The sequence below is a fragment of the Alligator sinensis genome, unplaced genomic scaffold (assembly GCF_000455745.1).
Source record: "Alligator sinensis unplaced genomic scaffold, ASM45574v1 scaffold1297_1, whole genome shotgun sequence".
Classification (NCBI taxonomy): domain Eukaryota; kingdom Metazoa; phylum Chordata; order Crocodylia; family Alligatoridae; genus Alligator; species Alligator sinensis.
Window position 1 is genome coordinate 359,687 of NW_005842901.1, and position 19,509 is coordinate 379,195.

At 46.1% G+C, this 19,509-nt stretch overlaps 1 protein-coding gene across 7 annotated transcripts in view; it reads right to left on the reverse strand.

Moving 5' to 3' along the window:
- CLUAP1 (clusterin associated protein 1) overlaps window positions 1–19,509 on the reverse strand; it is a 235,725-nt gene that overhangs the window by 2,030 nt on the left and 214,186 nt on the right. For 3 of the 7 annotated variants that reach the window (XM_025192197.1, XM_025192195.1, XM_025192193.1), the window contains 2 exons: window positions 10,150–10,205; window positions 147–200 (listed from right to left, as the gene is read on the reverse strand). In XM_025192197.1, the coding sequence (XP_025047982.1) occupies window positions 147–200; window positions 10,150–10,205 (110 nt within the window). Of the gene's footprint in view, window positions 1–12; window positions 104–146; window positions 201–5,514; window positions 5,571–10,149; window positions 10,206–19,509 lie in introns of those variants that run through there. The other 4 variants (XM_025192194.1, XM_025192198.1, XM_025192196.1 and 1 more) reach the window with 4 other exon arrangements.

A 19,509-nucleotide genomic window follows, 5' to 3' on the forward strand; every position in this document is an offset into this window, starting at 1 on the left:
CCACTGAGGTGCTTCATTACTCCACTGAGGTGCTTCAGCCTTCATTACTGAGGCTGAAGCCAAGTTGATGAGAAGCAGGACCACAGAAGGAGCCCCTATGAACCTGAGGACAAAGGAAGGAGACGAAAGGCATAAGAGAAACCCACCTGCACCTTGGTCCTGGAGCGCTTGTGTTTACCTGGTTGGGCTTGGGTTGATCCCTGCTTGGAGAGCACGAGTGGGAAGAGTAATGGGAGGTGGAAAGTAGAGAAAAAAACATTAAAAAGAAAAGAGAACAGAAAACAACCAAGAAGAGAGCAGCAGGGAAAGGAGCAGCAGGCCCACGTGGAGGCTGAGGAGTGCAGTGTGCCAATTCTGAGCCAAGGTGCAATGCTCCACAGCAGAGCATGCTGGGAACACAGACATGGTCTGAACCCAACTTTAACCCCCTCCAATGGACAACACTGCTGAGGGGCCTGATGTGCACTCAAGGAAGAGACCTGTAGACTGGCCAACATAAACAGCTCAGCCCTGCCTGGAGATGGACTCTTAGGGAAGAAGCATCTACTTCCACACTGGGCAAGCTCACATGAGCTGTGGGGAGTGGGCTGGGCAGAGAAAAGGGTCAGTGGGGCCAGGAAAGCTGCATGGACAGGCCTCACTCTGTTGGTGCAGGGCAGCCAGCAGCTTGGTGAACCCAGGCTCCTCACCTTTCCCAGCAGTACCCCTAATGCAGGCAGCCAAAGTCCTGTCCAGAGCAATGGGCCTGAAGGCCAAGTCTGCTCTCACAGACATGCCCTACTCTGGCTTGGCCAGGAGGAGCCAGTCCATGTACAAAAGTGATGGCTGACACTGCAGGTGCTGCCACCTAGGCACTGTACAGATGGATGGGAGCACAGGCCCTACTCTGAGAAGTTTAGGGTGTGTACAGAAGTGCTCCATGCAAGTTTTACAGCACTGTAATTTAGAGCACTATTTATAGCACTATAGAGTTGCAGCGCTCTTAAACATGACAGAAGCGCAGTGTTGGGCGGGGGGAGGGAGGGTCTCTCTGAGCCTTCAAGTCTCCCTGTACTTTCCAGGCTAGTAGGCAGGGGATGCTTGGCAGAGAAGTGGCTCTGGGCAGGCTCCAGTGTACAGAAGTTATTTAAAGCACTGTAGGTTGCTGAAGTGCTATAAAATACAGCGCTTCAAATTGAATACCTCATTTAACAAGGGTTTATTTAAAGTGTGGCACCCATTTTTAAAGTGCTGTAGAGCTGTGCGCTTCTGGTAAGTCATGGCAAAAAAGCACTTTAAACAGTGTAAAAAGCAAGTTTTGTAAACACCATTACAGTCTAACTTGATACAGGGTGGGGGTTGGGGTGGGCCCAGGCAGGCCAGTCAGGCTGCTTGGCACAGCCATTAGCACCAGTTGTAGCTTTTTCCCTCCTGCCAATGCTTGTCCTTGCACTGAACTCCCCTTCCTGCCTGCTCTGCCTGACCTTCTTTCTGGTTTCCTTTCCTGTTTGCTGACTTCTGTCAGTCTGAGTCTGACCCTACTGGGTCACTCAGTGTTGGGAGCACTGGGCATCTGCTGGGATGTGCACCCAGAGGGGAGAGTTATGGCGGCTGAAGCAACTGCTGCTGAGGCTGCCTTGAGAGACCAATAGCCTTGGGTCGCCACAACTCTGGGTGGCTGCTATTGCTGGAGCCTGCTATGGCTGTTGCCAGGGCTTGGGCCTCCAGGGAAGTGGCCCCTACTCACCCTGGGCTTCTCCTGTCTGGAGCAGCTGCAAACAGAATGGAGCAAGACACGCACACAAGGCAGAATGGAATGGAGACTGCAGCAAGAGGGAGGGGAAGGAGCAGAGACCAGGCAACCACAGGCTAAGGGAACATGAGTAGGGGCAGTCCCACTGTCCTGAAGGAGGCACACATCCAGTAGCCCATATCTGGTTCCGGCCATCACAAGATAAGGCAGAGGAAGGAGAATAAAGAACACTTTTCTAATCTAAACCTTCACTGGCTGAGAAGAAATTAGTCCCCTGAGCCTCACTGCAGGACTCTGGGGTGCTCAAGGGAGCCTCTGCTCCTGTATGGAGGGGCTGAGCCGAACTTTTGAAGCCTTAGGAAGATCTGTCTTAATTCAGGCAATGGTCTGGGGTCCAGGAAGCTTCAGCTCCATACCCAGCTCTGGCAGTGGCCTGGTGGGCAACCTGAGGCAAGTCTGGGTCTCCACATGTAAAAGGGGACTGACAACTGCCTCTGAGGGGCCCTGTGAGGACCAGTCCCTGGGAGATGGGGAGCTGCACACCATCAGGGATGGACCCTGAAGCACTGGGATGGAAAGAAGGTTTTTTCAATGAGCTTCAGTCTGAAGTGCTGGGATGGAAGCAGCTTAAGGCATCTGAGCCCTAGCCTGCTGAGTAAGGGCCTCTGAGCTCTGTCCCACAGTAATAAGCCCTCATCAAAGCCTACTGAGCTCCTAAAAGCCACCTCACATTGAGATCAGGGAATACAACCAGACTCAGACTGAGCCCTCTGGGAGTTGAAAATTTAGCAGAGAGGCTCTGAGCGCTGGCAGCTCCTAAGGCACTGTCTCCTAAGTCACTGTAGCTGCTGTCTCTCTCCTTGACCCTGCTGATATCAGAGGGTGTTGCATGTGTCTAACAAGATGGGGACAGGCTAGAGAGTGGGTATTCAGGGATGTCACCACAGCAGCCTCCTTCCCAGGAATGGACTCTCTGTACCACATGGAAAAAGCATGAGTCATTCCCCAGAGAGCTTTAAACAACCTTAAATAAATCAATTCAAGCCAGGAACAAAAAAGTGCAGCTCCCAGCTGTAACACAGAATGATTTCTGCAAAGAGTTCTGAGTTCCCGCGTTACCCCAGACCAAATAGAAGTTCGCTGCTGGCTCCAGGGGCAGAGCAATCTAGCTGGGGCTGGGAGCCTGCATCCAGACTCAGTCAGCATGCACTGTTTTCAGAATGGGAGGGGGGAACAGCAGCCAAGGGAGCTCATTTCTGGGGCTCCTCAGCTGGCGTTGAAGGGTGGGGTGGGTGAATTGGAGCCCCCCCACTGTGCGTGTGGGGGCGGGGCTTCAATACACACCCCAGTCTTCAGGAGAGGCTGAAACCTCCCCAGACTGAACTCCTGCTGCTCCTTTTCGCCTCTCCCATTCTGAAAACAGATTCAGGCTGGGAGTTCTGCAGAAACAAGTTACAAAAGACGCTACATTTTGAAATGTTTTTTATCTGATACCTCATGCAATGAGGGGTCAGATTTTTACTCGATCGGCCATTTTTGAAGCTGTCTGCAGCCATGCACTTGTGTTTGGTCACAACTACAAACTGCTTTCTGTGATCAGATCTGGTGAAAATTGTCACTTCTGTCTGCACCCAAAGAGTGAACAAAGCCTGGTGACACCTCCCAGAAAGCAGATGTATAGGGATCACTCTGCTCCTGGTTCCACTGGGCCCTGAGCAGAAAGGTGTTGAGTGCTGTCCTGTCAGGCTGGGGACCTGGACTCCCTCCTTGCTATGGTATTTGAGAGCCCTCAGAACAATCAGTAGAGACATAGCAGGCATAAGCTCTCTCCTTTCTGCCTGCAGGAGAATGGCTGGAATAGCCAAGAGCAGAAAGACAGGGCAAAGAGACAGGTCTGCACCAAGTTGTGCTTGTCAGAAAGTCCTTGGTCACCTTCTCCTTTTGCACAGCAAATTCCACAGCACAAGTTCTGCTCCCAGTTCAGGTCTTTCTCCCATAGTTAATGGCCTCAGTGTCCCTGTGGAACCTGGTCATTGTGGGAAATCCTGGTCAGACAGAGCATCCCTTAGATAGTGAGAGCCAAATCTGCCATCAGCTTTGAATGCTACAATGGATCCCTATACCTTAACCTATACTCTGTTTAATGGGGAGATGGGACAGAGAGCCAGGCCAATGTGCTCAGAAACCTGTCATCAAGCACATGGGGTGTTGCAATTGCTGCCAGCTAGTGCTCAAGTGCAGGGGTCACAAACACATGGATCAGAGGAGCAGATCTGTGAATCACCAGGATAGTCAGCACTACCACTTCTAGAGAGCCCTGAGGCACCTGCCAGGATGATAATTACCCATTAATATTTACCCATTGATAATTACCCTGTTCTTTGCTTTCTGTCTCATAAGCACCTTCTGCTCTGTGACAGCTCTTTGCCTCTCATCCCAGGGCTGGTTTCCTTAAATGGCTGTTGTGAGGGATTTTGTCAAAGGCTTTTTTAAGCCCAAATAATTTACTTCAGTGCAGCTTCACCTCCCAGCTAGGAACTCCTGCTTCTGTCTCAGAGACAGAGACAGCACAGAACTGAGAGTGAGATCCAGGAATGGTAGGTGTGCAGAGCTCCTCAGCCAGTCCTGGGCAGTGTGGCTGGGCTTCCTGGTGCTCTCCAGCCTGGCCCCTCTTCCCTGGACCAGCAGCACAGCAAGAAGTCAATCGTGCTGGTCAATGAGCCAGAATGAGAGCAGCAGTAAGGGCTTCCTACAGCCACAACAAGTTGGGAAAGACCCTCTATGTGCAAAAGTAAGAGCTACATACTCTTTAAAGCCAGGCTGGAGAAAGGGTGATGACAGCAGCTTGAGTACCTGCTTCAGAGGACTTGGGAGGGGAGTTTTGAGACCCAGAACTGCTTGTCTGGCCAATGCCCAGTCACTAGGTTTACCACTAACTGTAAGAAAATGCAAGGAGCTTCCTAGGACCCAGAGGCTACAGGTCAGGAGGCAGAGGAATCTCAGACATGAGGTTCCTAGCTGAACAGCAGGTCCCACAGCAGAAAGAAAGCGTAGCTCAATTCTCTCCTCCCCAGAGCAACTTGAATTCCTGAGGGCAAAAATATTAAACACTCGCTTTCTCCTAACGCAGATCAGAGATAAGATTCTCCTAGCAGTTTAAGGAATTCAGAGACAAGTGTTCTATTAAAATAAATGTGTCTCAAACCAGGGGCCGGCAATTATTTTGGGTGGAGGGCCACTTACTGAGTTTTGGCAAGCCATCGAGGGCCATATGACAGGCAGCCAGGGGCAGAAATATATTCATTTTCTAAATTTTTTAGGGTCCCCGTGGGCCAGATAGAATGGACTGGTGGGCCGCATCTGGCCCACGGGCCGCATTTTGCCCACCCCTGTATTGGATTATGATTAAAATCTCCACCCATTCATCTGCTTCCCCCTGTCCCACCCTTCTACTTGGATGCTCATAAAATGGGAGTGTGTGGCACTAGATTACTGACAAGTCTAGGATGCGACTAGACCCGAGGGCCATTCACAGAGACAAAACAGGGTAAAGAAAGAAAAAAGTGTGTGTGTGTGTGTGTGTGTGTGTGTACGTGTTGGAGCGTGCACGAGGTATAGAGAGGGAACTGGTCTGAGCATATGAAGGGAGAGCAGGAAAAGGATGCCTGTGGGATGAAGCTCTGTTCTCTGGCTGAAGGAGAAGGCCCACTGCTTTAAAGTGCCATCAGCACTGGATCAGTCAGGGACACCCTGAAGCCTACACACCATCATTTCTTACTTACATCATCCTCTATGTCTCCACCTTGCATTGTCCCCATGACCCGTTTGTTGAGTTTCACTACAAAGAAAGAAAAATGATGAAAACCTGCTCTTAATTAAACAGAGAGGAAAAAAACCACTGTATGAAAAAACAGACATTCAGGCAATGCCCAAGGTTTGTTCTGCAAACCATGCACCATCAGCAGTAGCAAATGATAGCTGAGTTGGACCCCACTGAAAAGCTAAGGTCACCCTGATCTCCAGTGCTCAAGGGATCAAGAGAAGGGGGATAGAGAAAAGTTATTTCACTTTGCTCCTCATCTTGTTAGCTGAATTCATGGGGTACTTACAGGCTAGAGACAGACGTTAATATATACCGGTTTAAGTGATCAGAAACTGGTTTAAACCTGTAACAGAACAGATGCTTAGTACACATAAACCAGCTTGAAAATGGCTGAAACCAGTTTGAGATATCAGATTTAATTGATTTGGGTTAAACCAGTTTATGCAATGTCTGTCCCAGTCCCCTTTCTGGCTTAAGTTAAATCAGAGCCCTCCAGCATCCCACATGCTTTGCAACTCTGGGCAGGGCTGTGCTCTCTGTTCCAGCCTAGCAGGGCTGGCCCCTCCCCTCTGCTCCCTGGCTGCAGCTCTGGCAGAGACTGCTGATACATCAGGGTCTGCCTGGCTTCCTCCTGCTCCCCCCACCTCCTCCCCTGCACCACCTCCTGCTCAAGCAGGGAATCTCCCCTCTGCCTTACAGAGAAACCTCTCAACATTAGCTAGCATACCACATGCTGGCTATGATCCGTGTTGTGGGAGACAGAACAAAGGCAGACAAGACAGTGACGGCTTAGGGCTTTTTGGAGCTAATCAACAGGTAGCTGGTAATGTTCCTCTGTTCCTTCCTTGGAAAAAGTTGTTTAAGAAGAGCTTGAACTAATGAGAGAGGCTGTTGTTTTGTTTGATGGGCTGAAAAATGCTAACAATTCCCTGTGTAACTCTCTGCTGTGTAACTAAATTCTCTGTTATCAACAGCCAGGAGTTGTGGGGGAACCCCTCCCTAATCACAGCCTTCTGCTGAGGCCTGCCCCCCTCACCATCTTAGTACTGTGGAAGGGAAGGGAAGGCTGCTCTAGTGTCCCGCTGCTGCTTCTAGTCTGAGCCACTGCAGGCATGTGCCTGCATTTCTTCAGTCCAGAGGGGACGTCTGAACGGTTACAATGGTTAGCCTAGCCAGGTTAGACTAACCTGCAAAGATTAAATCAATTCAGTCTCAGGCTTTTTGAATGTCTGTCCCTAGCCACAATGGTTATAGCCTTCCTAAATCTCTGTGACTGTTTCCGCTCAGCTAATGTCTATGACATACATTTACCACATACTGGTGAGACTCCGGAGTAATTCCATTGAAGTGACTGTGGTGAATCAGGCCCTGGCTTTCCATGGCTACCTGATACCACTGCAACAGTTCCATAGGCTGGGTCACACATCCAGTTAAGTGAAATAGCTTATCTTGGCAGACATAAGGAACTCTACAGCAGTCCCTTGCCTGCTGATGAGACTTACAAAGAGCATTCAGGATGTGTACAGCTCAATTTGTTTAGCTTATCATAAAGAAAATTGAGATCTGTGTTGATATGGTGCAGAAGTACCTTCATGGGGAGAAAACACTGAACACGGAAAGATTTTTTAATCTAGGAAATAAGCATAACAGGAAACAGCAGCCACAGGGTGAACACAGACAAATTCAGACTGGAACTTAGATACAAATATTTAAAGGAGGGCGATTTACTTTTGGAGCAAGTAAACAAAGGAAGAGGATTCTGTAGTTCATGAAGTCTTCAGACCAAGACTGGCTGCTTTTGTGGAAAATATGTTTTAGCCAAATACAAGTTAGTAGGCTCAGTACAGGGGAATTTGGTAGAAATTTATGACTTCCGATAGACAGGAAAAGCAGGTCTAATAGTCTCTTCTAGCCTTGAACTCTGAATCTATTAAAAAGCCATGGATTTAGTATTGAACCACACTGCAGACCGGACTGATAGCATTTTGACAATAACTTCTGAACTACAGGAAAGGTCCCAATCACATGTCCAAAGCTTTAACATAGAAGTATCGACTGCTGTCTTGTTGGCACACTGTTATACTGTTCAGAGGTTATCCTGTGCTGACGGTCTAACAGGAAGATATTACATCCTGGCTAAACTCTAGGAAAAATGACAGGGAGGATTTTAAAGGTTCCAGATCTACATCTTTATCCAATTTGTTGTGATTCCAAGTCATCAAGCATGTACAATACATAATTCATCTCCCCAGTTACTTTCTGAAATGTTTTCTCCATCTAAGTGAGGTGGAAAAAATTAAGTGGAACAGTATAGATAGCAGTTTTAAGCTTAGTATGAAACCTTTATTGTTTTTCATCTCCTCATCTATGAAATAAAGAGCTGTGGAACTTTATTAAAACTGAGAAAATAGCAAAATAGAGTAAAACTGTGTTTTAAGCTCAGCCTAGCTGACTATTCCTTGTCCTCTGATGTTCAAGGAGAGACAGAGAAGGCTTTTTCTTAATATGGACAGGTAGAAACTAGGGCAGGTCCATTCCTAGCACCTGACAAAGCATGTTAACTACAAAAGCTTATGTCTCTCTGAACTAGATAATCACCAAGGTGCTTCTTTGCCCTCTCTTCTGCTGGATTTCAGACTAACACACCTAACCAGCTCTGTTAATCTGTTCAGTGACTTTCTTTTGAGAGTGCCCAGAAGTGCTTCTTTCTGTTCTAGAATTCACTCCAATGAACCTGTGAATTGTGCTAACAATTTCATGGACATGAAAAAGGAAAGGAAAGGATCTTTATTTTGCTTTTTGAAGGAGCATGCCTGCATACCTCAGCCCCAGCACCATGTCCAGACCTTCTTTCTGCCTTCAGCAGGGCCTCACATTACAGCTCCCATTATCCAGGTCACTGACAGCTTGCCAGGACTTTCTGCCTAGCCTGCCATCATGACTACGTAACTGGCTCAATGAGGCACCCCCTCTTTCTCACTGGGCACATCATCCTAACTCTGCTTGCAAATGGAGTAGGATGTCAAGCCCAAGCCCATGGCTCCACTGAAGAGGAGAGCAATGGCTTGGGGGAGAGAACTAAACCTCAAGGTCAGAAGTTAATGGCTATGAATGTCAATGTGCAGTCTTTTCCCAAGTGATGACTCAATGATTACTCAGCGATTCTTTCAAAGAGGCCAGGCCCCTTGCCATCACACATTTTCTCTGATTTTCATATCAGTGAACAACTGCTAGCTATGTGATCAAATCTAGAGTGTTCTCAATGTTTCCCCGACCACCTTTTGAAGAGTAGAGGGGGCAAGGGATGGGAAAGGGGAGCCAGGTTGTAAAGTGTGTTTTCACACTCAACAGCAATTGTATCAAAATGGTACCTTTACCCACAGCAGTCTCTCTCCCTGTTGGTATTGAGAGTTAGACCTGATTAGCCTCAGGGACAGAGAGTTGTAGTGTGGCTGGGCTTCCTGGTGCTCTCCAGCCTGGCCCCTCTTCCCTGGACCAGCAGCACAGCAAGAAGTCAATCGTGCTGGTCAATGAGCCAGAATGAGAGCAGCAGTAAGGGCTTCCTACAGCCACAACAAGTTGGGAAAGACCCTCTATGTGCAAAAGTAAGAGCTACATACTCTTTAAAGCCAGGCTGGAGAAAGGGTGATGACAGCAGCTTGAGTACCTGCTTCAGAGGACTTGGGAGGGGAGTTTTGAGACCCAGAACTGCTTGTCTGGCCAATGCCCAGTCACTAGGTTTACCACTAACTGTAAGAAAATGCAAGGAGCTTCCTAGGACCCAGAGGCTACAGGTCAGGAGGCAGAGGAATCTCAGACATGAGGTTCCTAGCTGAACAGCAGGTCCCACAGCAGAAAGAAAGCGTAGCTCAATTCTCTCCTCCCCAGAGCAACTTGAATTCCTGAGGGCAAAAATATTAAACACTCGCTTTCTCCTAACGCAGATCAGAGATAAGATTCTCCTAGCAGTTTAAGGAATTCAGAGACAAGTGTTCTATTAAAATAAATGTGTCTCAAACCAGGGGCCGGCAATTATTTTGGGTGGAGGGCCACTTACTGAGTTTTGGCAAGCCATCGAGGGCCATATGACAGGCAGCCAGGGGCAGAAATATATTCATTTTCTAAATTTTTTAGGGTCCCCGTGGGCCAGATAGAATGGACTGGTGGGCCGCATCTGGCCCACGGGCCGCATTTTGCCCACCCCTGTATTGGATTATGATTAAAATCTCCACCCATTCATCTGCTTCCCCCTGTCCCACCCTTCTACTTGGATGCTCATAAAATGGGAGTGTGTGGCACTAGATTACTGACAAGTCTAGGATGCGACTAGACCCGAGGGCCATTCACAGAGACAAAACAGGGTAAAGAAAGAAAAGTGTGTGTGTGTGTGTGTGTGTGTGTGTACGTGTTGGAGCGTGCACGAGGTATAGAGAGGGAACTGGTCTGAGCATATGAAGGGAGAGCAGGAAAAGGATGCCTGTGGGATGAAGCTCTGTTCTCTGGCTGAAGGAGAAGGCCCACTGCTTTAAAGTGCCATCAGCACTGGATCAGTCAGGGACACCCTGAAGCCTACACACCATCATTTCTTACTTACATCATCCTCTATGTCTCCACCTTGCATTGTCCCCATGACCCGTTTGTTGAGTTTCACTACAAAGAAAGAAAAATGATGAAAACCTGCTCTTAATTAAACAGAGAGGAAAAAAACCACTGTATGAAAAAACAGACATTCAGGCAATGCCCAAGGTTTGTTCTGCAAACCATGCACCATCAGCAGTAGCAAATGATAGCTGAGTTGGACCCCACTGAAAAGCTAAGGTCACCCTGATCTCCAGTGCTCAAGGGATCAAGAGAAGGGGGATAGAGAAAAGTTATTTCACTTTGCTCCTCATCTTGTTAGCTGAATTCATGGGGTACTTACAGGCTAGAGACAGACGTTAATATATACCGGTTTAAGTGATCAGAAACTGGTTTAAACCTGTAACAGAACAGATGCTTAGTACACATAAACCAGCTTGAAAATGGCTGAAACCAGTTTGAGATATCAGATTTAATTGATTTGGGTTAAACCAGTTTATGCAATGTCTGTCCCAGTCCCCTTTCTGGCTTAAGTTAAATCAGAGCCCTCCAGCATCCCACATGCTTTGCAACTCTGGGCAGGGCTGTGCTCTCTGTTCCAGCCTAGCAGGGCTGGCCCCTCCCCTCTGCTCCCTGGCTGCAGCTCTGGCAGAGACTGCTGATACATCAGGGTCTGCCTGGCTTCCTCCTGCTCCCCCCACCTCCTCCCCTGCACCACCTCCTGCTCAAGCAGGGAATCTCCCCTCTGCCTTACAGAGAAACCTCTCAACATTAGCTAGCATACCACATGCTGGCTATGATCCGTGTTGTGGGAGACAGAACAAAGGCAGACAAGACAGTGACGGCTTAGGGCTTTTTGGAGCTAATCAACAGGTAGCTGGTAATGTTCCTCTGTTCCTTCCTTGGAAAAAGTTGTTTAAGAAGAGCTTGAACTAATGAGAGAGGCTGTTGTTTTGTTTGATGGGCTGAAAAATGCTAACAATTCCCTGTGTAACTCTCTGCTGTGTAACTAAATTCTCTGTTATCAACAGCCAGGAGTTGTGGGGGAACCCCTCCCTAATCACAGCCTTCTGCTGAGGCCTGCCCCCCTCACCATCTTAGTACTGTGGAAGGGAAGGGAAGGCTGCTCTAGTGTCCCGCTGCTGCTTCTAGTCTGAGCCACTGCAGGCATGTGCCTGCATTTCTTCAGTCCAGAGGGGACGTCTGAACGGTTACAATGGTTAGCCTAGCCAGGTTAGACTAACCTGCAAAGATTAAATCAATTCAGTCTCAGGCTTTTTGAATGTCTGTCCCTAGCCACAATGGTTATAGCCTTCCTAAATCTCTGTGACTGTTTCCGCTCAGCTAATGTCTATGACATACATTTACCACATACTGGTGAGACTCCGGAGTAATTCCATTGAAGTGACTGTGGTGAATCAGGCCCTGGCTTTCCATGGCTACCTGATACCACTGCAACAGTTCCATAGGCTGGGTCACACATCCAGTTAAGTGAAATAGCTTATCTTGGCAGACATAAGGAACTCTACAGCAGTCCCTTGCCTGCTGATGAGACTTACAAAGAGCATTCAGGATGTGTACAGCTCAATTTGTTTAGCTTATCATAAAGAAAATTGAGATCTGTGTTGATATGGTGCAGAAGTACCTTCATGGGGAGAAAACACTGAACACGGAAAGATTTTTTAATCTAGGAAATAAGCATAACAGGAAACAGCAGCCACAGGGTGAACACAGACAAATTCAGACTGGAACTTAGATACAAATATTTAAAGGAGGGCGATTTACTTTTGGAGCAAGTAAACAAAGGAAGAGGATTCTGTAGTTCATGAAGTCTTCAGACCAAGACTGGCTGCTTTTGTGGAAAATATGTTTTAGCCAAATACAAGTTAGTAGGCTCAGTACAGGGGAATTTGGTAGAAATTTATGACTTCCGATAGACAGGAAAAGCAGGTCTAATAGTCTCTTCTAGCCTTGAACTCTGAATCTATTAAAAAGCCATGGATTTAGTATTGAACCACACTGCAGACCGGACTGATAGCATTTTGACAATAACTTCTGAACTACAGGAAAGGTCCCAATCACATGTCCAAAGCTTTAACATAGAAGTATCGACTGCTGTCTTGTTGGCACACTGTTATACTGTTCAGAGGTTATCCTGTGCTGACGGTCTAACAGGAAGATATTACATCCTGGCTAAACTCTAGGAAAAATGACAGGGAGGATTTTAAAGGTTCCAGATCTACATCTTTATCCAATTTGTTGTGATTCCAAGTCATCAAGCATGTACAATACATAATTCATCTCCCCAGTTACTTTCTGAAATGTTTTCTCCATCTAAGTGAGGTGGAAAAAATTAAGTGGAACAGTATAGATAGCAGTTTTAAGCTTAGTATGAAACCTTTATTGTTTTTCATCTCCTCATCTATGAAATAAAGAGCTGTGGAACTTTATTAAAACTGAGAAAATAGCAAAATAGAGTAAAACTGTGTTTTAAGCTCAGCCTAGCTGACTATTCCTTGTCCTCTGATGTTCAAGGAGAGACAGAGAAGGCTTTTTCTTAATATGGACAGGTAGAAACTAGGGCAGGTCCATTCCTAGCACCTGACAAAGCATGTTAACTACAAAAGCTTATGTCTCTCTGAACTAGATAATCACCAAGGTGCTTCTTTGCCCTCTCTTCTGCTGGATTTCAGACTAACACACCTAACCAGCTCTGTTAATCTGTTCAGTGACTTTCTTTTGAGAGTGCCCAGAAGTGCTTCTTTCTGTTCTAGAATTCACTCCAATGAACCTGTGAATTGTGCTAACAATTTCATGGACATGAAAAAGGAAAGGAAAGGATCTTTATTTTGCTTTTTGAAGGAGCATGCCTGCATACCTCAGCCCCAGCACCATGTCCAGACCTTCTTTCTGCCTTCAGCAGGGCCTCACATTACAGCTCCCATTATCCAGGTCACTGACAGCTTGCCAGGACTTTCTGCCTAGCCTGCCATCATGACTACGTAACTGGCTCAATGAGGCACCCCCTCTTTCTCACTGGGCACATCATCCTAACTCTGCTTGCAAATGGAGTAGGATGTCAAGCCCAAGCCCATGGCTCCACTGAAGAGGAGAGCAATGGCTTGGGGGAGAGAACTAAACCTCAAGGTCAGAAGTTAATGGCTATGAATGTCAATGTGCAGTCTTTTCCCAAGTGATGACTCAATGATTACTCAGCGATTCTTTCAAAGAGGCCAGGCCCCTTGCCATCACACATTTTCTCTGATTTTCATATCAGTGAACAACTGCTAGCTATGTGATCAAATCTAGAGTGTTCTCAATGTTTCCCCGACCACCTTTTGAAGAGTAGAGGGGGCAAGGGATGGGAAAGGGGAGCCAGGTTGTAAAGTGTGTTTTCACACTCAACAGCAATTGTATCAAAATGGTACCTTTACCCACAGCAGTCTCTCTCCCTGTTGGTATTGAGAGTTAGACCTGATTAGCCTCAGGGACAGAGAGTTGTTTTGTTTTTCATCCCTTCTGTAGATTTGCAGAGGCAGCACAGGTAAAAGGGAGGGAATTACAGTCTATTTTTCTTTGGGAATCATCAAGACTGTTTGTTTAGTCAGTTTGTGTCAATGGGCAAACTTGCAGAAGAACAGGCAGCTGCATAAATATCCCTGGGGACAAAAACTGAAGGGAATGGTGTCACCCATGTGTCTACGGACATAATCTGTCCTGCAGAACAGTTAGGTCACTAGTGACGACATGTTAAAAGGGAAGACAAGCCAACTTGACTTTCAGAACCTAGGGCGAGTTTACAGAGCTCTCACCATATTGTTATACAAGCAGACAAAGTACATTCATTTCAGAAACAGCGAGATGCAACAGCAAAGATTTGTTCCCATCTGAACAGGGTTATTTTTTTCAGGATAAAACTGAATTTCAAGTGTTGAGCAGGGACAACTTATTTTTAAGAGATCACGAGGGTCACTGCTAGCTCAGCAAAGATCTGTGCTGGGCTATGGACAGCTCAGAGAATAGGTGTAATAGAGAAAGTGCTACCCTGGGTTTCTGCAAACATCTGGAGGGGCTGCATTCTGCTAACAAAAGCCAAATACCATCCTGCATGGCTTACTCTTTAAATAGTCCCCCAGTTCATCTTCCAGATCTTTAGCACAGTAAAAGCATGAACCAACCAGTGTCAAAGATATACGCTAAGAGTTTTGGATCAAGGCCTACACATACAAGCACATGCGATGGGACAACTGGAAACAACAATACAAGGCAAACAAAATAAGTGACATTATTGAAGCCAGAGTGTTTTGCTTGTCTTTCTAGAGCTCAAAAATCACCTTTCTTTGTTAACAAGGAATGGGGCTGGGATTTTCTAAGCAGCTTGAGTTAGGGACCCAAATTGCATTGAAAGTCAATAGGCATTTGACAATTAATTCCTTCGAAAATCCCAGCTTCTCTGGTTCACAAGAGATACGCTGTTCTGCTTTACTACTTATTTCTTTGCATCATCTACAATCTGCCCAAATACCATTCAGGTGCCTTTCCTAGTCCTCTGGAAATAATGTACCTTAAAATACAAGATGAATATATAAACATGTGACCATCTGGCACAGGTCCATTGCTCCATAAAGTGACATCGAACAAAACTGCCTAACAGAATGCTTACAGAGCTCTTCTGGTCTCTTGGGCAAATGACACCATTTTACACAACTGCGTTTAACTATGGCACTGGAAAGGCTCCAAAGGAGCTTTTTTATGTGCCTTGAGTACAACATTTATCAGGTTTCAGGTTTATAGGAACAATAATTGCCACCACTCCAAGGAAAGGAAGAGCACAGAAAGTTTGAGGAACATTCATCAGAGTCCTAGTAACAGCTGCCTGTGGTCTCTAACTTAGGCTGTTTGCAGAATTACCCATAGGACAAAAAGTAGTTTTTTACTCTTTGGTGCAGACGAGCATTCAAAGTCCATTCAGTTCCATGGGCCTGGACCTGAGAAGCACTGAGCACTTGGAAGTCCCATTAACTCTAATTGAAGATACAAAATTTTCAGGATTGGCCCCAACATGCTGGAGTGACCAGCATTTCAGAAGCACACAACTAGCACAGCAGTGTTAGATTTGTGAAAAAGACCCTTGACAAATCCTCCTGAACTGAGTAATGCCTGAGATACACTGGATGGGAGGAAGGCGAATGAAACACTTTCCTCTGATTTTCCAGTAGTGTGGGCTCCAGTGCATGTGAGAACAATAGAAAGGACATGGTCTCCCTTGCTTGAAGGCTGTGCACACACCAGGTCTGAGAGAATGCCTTGGGATTACAAAGAAAGGCAACATATTCACACAGCACTTATCTGAAATGCCATGACGGCCATCTACACAGGTGTGAATTTTACTCTATATGTTAGGATTTTCCCTGCGTACAGTAAAGCTAAACTATAATACACTTTAATTCTCCTGCATTTATAATGATAACAGGGAAATACAGAAATGTGTTCAAGTTTCAGACTTGGTTTCTTGGCTGTATTTTTCTTTAAGAGCTAGAAGGGAGGGGAGAATTCCATCATCAATTACTCAACAGCTTTTTGGAAAAGCAGGGCTGAGGAATCCATTGGAGTGCAATGTGAGTGAGAATCTAAACAACGGGCAGGCAGCTGCTATGCATTCCTTATTGAATTTCTCTCTTTGGATTTATTGCGAACCTGTAGTTTCTTCACAGCTTAGCGGGGCTAGAGGGAAGGGGAACACACTAGAAATTCAGAAGCAGAAGCTGGCACTTTATCTTAAGCTGGGGAGAAGAGAAACAGATGTGAGGATTTAAGGGAACCAATTTCCAGAGGACAGCCTGGCTATTTCACTGCCACTTGGGGAAAAGCTGGCCTCCTCCACAGTCCAGTTCAAGCCTGCTGATGGGCACTGTGGTTGAGCCATAAGAACATCATGTTCCCAAGCTGGGCCACTGGGGATAAGGTGACACTGCTGTCTCTGCAAAAAGTGCTCATATATGCTGCAAAAGAAGCCTCCAACTGCAACGTACTCTGGTTACGTGCTGCTTGATGTGCAGGTCCCCTGTGAAATCTATTTGTAATGAGATTTGAAACAAACTGTGCAGGCATGGTGGTTTGCAGGCAGAGCTATTACAGGCAAGTTCAACAGCATACACACCTCAAAGAGAGACCTTGCTTCCTGACCCTGCACTTTCCACTAGCCAGCCCTTGTCTCTGAGGTGTGAATATTATATGCATGGTTGTTGCTGATCCTTCAAGATGCACTTTACTTTATGAATAAAGAACCTTTTTTCCCTCTTCTGTGTCATTTCTGCATTCATCTTTCCTGGGACATTAAGTGGTGCAAGTTTTCACAAGCAGAGATTTTCTCCAAATACATGCATTCACTTGTCTGCCAATGTGATACTGTTATCACATTCATCCTGTGTGTGGCTGCTGGAAGGTAATATGCTCCAGGAAACATAACAACAGGTCGCTCTCCTTTGAATTTTCACTGACTGTTTACTAACATTCAGCATCTGACAAAATGGACAAAAAACAAATTGGAGTTGAGTTATGAAACCCCACCTTCGAATATAAACACAGGACTGAAACATTTGTCACAGGGACTTCTTTTGTTGCTAGGATCCAGAGGGATGTGGAAGAGTTTCTGAACACCATGCAAGCAAGACATTCAGTAGTTGGCTTTTACTCATACCCAATTTATAGGAACTGAGAGCACTGAACAGGGGTTGATTTAACACAGCCAGGCTTTCTCCCACAGCTCTGTAAATGCAGACCATTTCTGTCTGAATTGTCAACATTTCCATTACTGGGGTTAGTCCTCAGCATAGAAATGTCAACATGCACCACACTGCAATGGTTTAATGCTGTGAACCAATGTTACAAGGAAAATGGACTAGACACTGAATTCATTTCACTTAGGACTCCATAATCCATGACAGAAATCTCGTCTTTAGAAATGTACTATACTGACCTGCCATTTCAGGTAATCACAATGCCACTAAATCATCAGATTATCTGTTAACAGGCTTTACATTTCCCACTCTGCAATCCATCATGCCTCCAGGTAAATGACACATGTGGGGCCTTATGCAACAACTCCTATTTTCAGTCCATAGGAGCCTTTCCTTGTGCAGATGGATTGGGTCTTATATGAACACAAGACTATCTTTATCGATATTGGCACTTTGATAGAATAATACAGTAGACCTAGCAACTTTGCAGAGTTATGGTAAGTACAGAAGTTGCTTTTTTTTGCCATTTAAAGCACTTTATTGCCGTGACTTCACAGAAGTGCACAGCTTTACAGCACTTAAGAAATGGGTACAGTGCTTTAAATTAACACTTGTTAAATGAGGTATTAAATTTGAAATGCTGTATTTTACAGCACTGTAGCAGCCTATAGCACTTTAAATAACTTCTGTATGCTAGTCAAATTCGTGGCCAGTGGAGAAGCCTCAGGAGGCTGCAAAGTACCCCCTGCCTCCTAGCCTGGAAAGTGCAGGGAGGCTCAGGGTCCCCTCCCACCTCCCCTATCAAACACTGCACTGTCATGTTTAAGAGCACTGTAACTTTATAGTGCTATAAAAAGTGCTTTAATTACAGTGTTGCAAAACACGCATGGAGAACTTCTGTATACACTCTTAACTTCCCAACTCTGCCTATGAAGACAAGGGTTTCCAAATTAACCTAGTGTAAACAGAGACGTAACAAACAGCTGAAGTGTTCTAGTTGCCCAGTATAGTTTTTGTTTCAAAGGGTGGGGCTTCTCCAATTAGATGGGTGGGATCACCAACGCAGCACCTTTTGAAGCAAGAGCTATAGTAAATTGCTGAGTGGCTCTTCCTTAATTTGGCAACCGACTGAGAATTAAGCAGGCTGTGAACCACCCGGATATGAATGACCTGCGTTCTACTGTTAAACAATAAGGACATAATCCAAGCACTGCCCCCATCCCACATAACAATGTTGGAAAAGGTCACTTAGCTTCCTTGCTTGACCAATCTCATTTCCTTCTACGACCAGGTGACCTATCACCTGGACAAGGGAGAAGAGATTGATGTCATATATCTTGACTTCAAAAAAGCCTTTGATCTGGTGTCCCATGATCGCCTCTTGGAGAAACTGGCCAATTGTCGCCTTGGGTCCTCCACGATCCACTGGCTGGAAAATTGGCTCCGGGGTCGGACCCAGAGGGTAGTAATTGATGGAAGTCACTCATCGTGGTGTCCTGTGACCAGTGGGGTCCCCCAAGGCTCTGTCCTTGGACCCATACTGTTCAACATCTTCATTAATGATGTGGACACTGGAGTCAGAAGCAGACTGGCCAAGTTCTGAAAAAGGAGAGTGTGTAAATAGCAAAAGTAGAGGTACCACATTTTGGAGCCAATTGCTTTAGAGAATAAGTGTGTTTTTAAAAACGGATTAAAATAGATTTCTGCAATGGAGGAGCAGGGAGTGCACAAACATTTTTATTTTTGCTCTCAAGCAAATCCCGGGACGTCATTCTCCCCCTGTACTCGGCCTTAGTGAGGCCGCAGCTGGAGTACTGTGTCCAGTTTTGGGCTCCACAATTCAAAAAGGATGTGGAGAAGCTTGAGAGAGTCCAGAGAAGAGCCACGCGCATGATCAGAGGTCAGGGAAGCAGACCCTACGATGACAGGCCGAGAGCCCTGGGGCTCTTTAGCCTGGAAAAGCGCAGGCTCAGGGGTGATCTGATGGCCACCTACAAGTTTATCAGGGGTGACCACCAGCATCTGGGGGAACGTTTGTTCACCAGAGCGCCCCAAGGGATGACGAGGTCGAATGGTCACAAACTACTTCAAGATCGTTTCAGGCTGGACATAAGGAAGAACTTCTTTACTGTCTGAGCCCCCAAGGTCTGGAACAGCCTGCCACCGGAGGTGGTTCAAGCGCCTTCATTGAACACCTTCAAGATGAAACTGGATGCTTATCTTGCTGGGATCCTATGACCCCAGCTGACTTCCTGCCCTTTGGGCAGGGGGCTGGACTCGATGATCTTCCGAGGTCCCTTCCAGCCCTGATGTCTATGAAATCTATGAAATCAGGGCTTTAGCTTTTCTGTCTACTATAGCCCTACCTACCTATCAGACACCAGAATAAAGGTGGATTGCTGAGTTGTAATTCATACTTAAAACGGGCCTTACAAATCTCAAATGAAACCTACTTCATGACAAAGCAATGCGCTATTTTATTAATAAAAATAAATGTAAAATGTAAATTAAATCACATAACCACAAGTGACCTACTTTCCTAGACAGCCACATCAAGAGTAGGCATGTTCGTTGCCCACTCACCATGGCAAAACACATTCGGCCACTCTTAGGCATACAAGTGGACTTACGTGCCT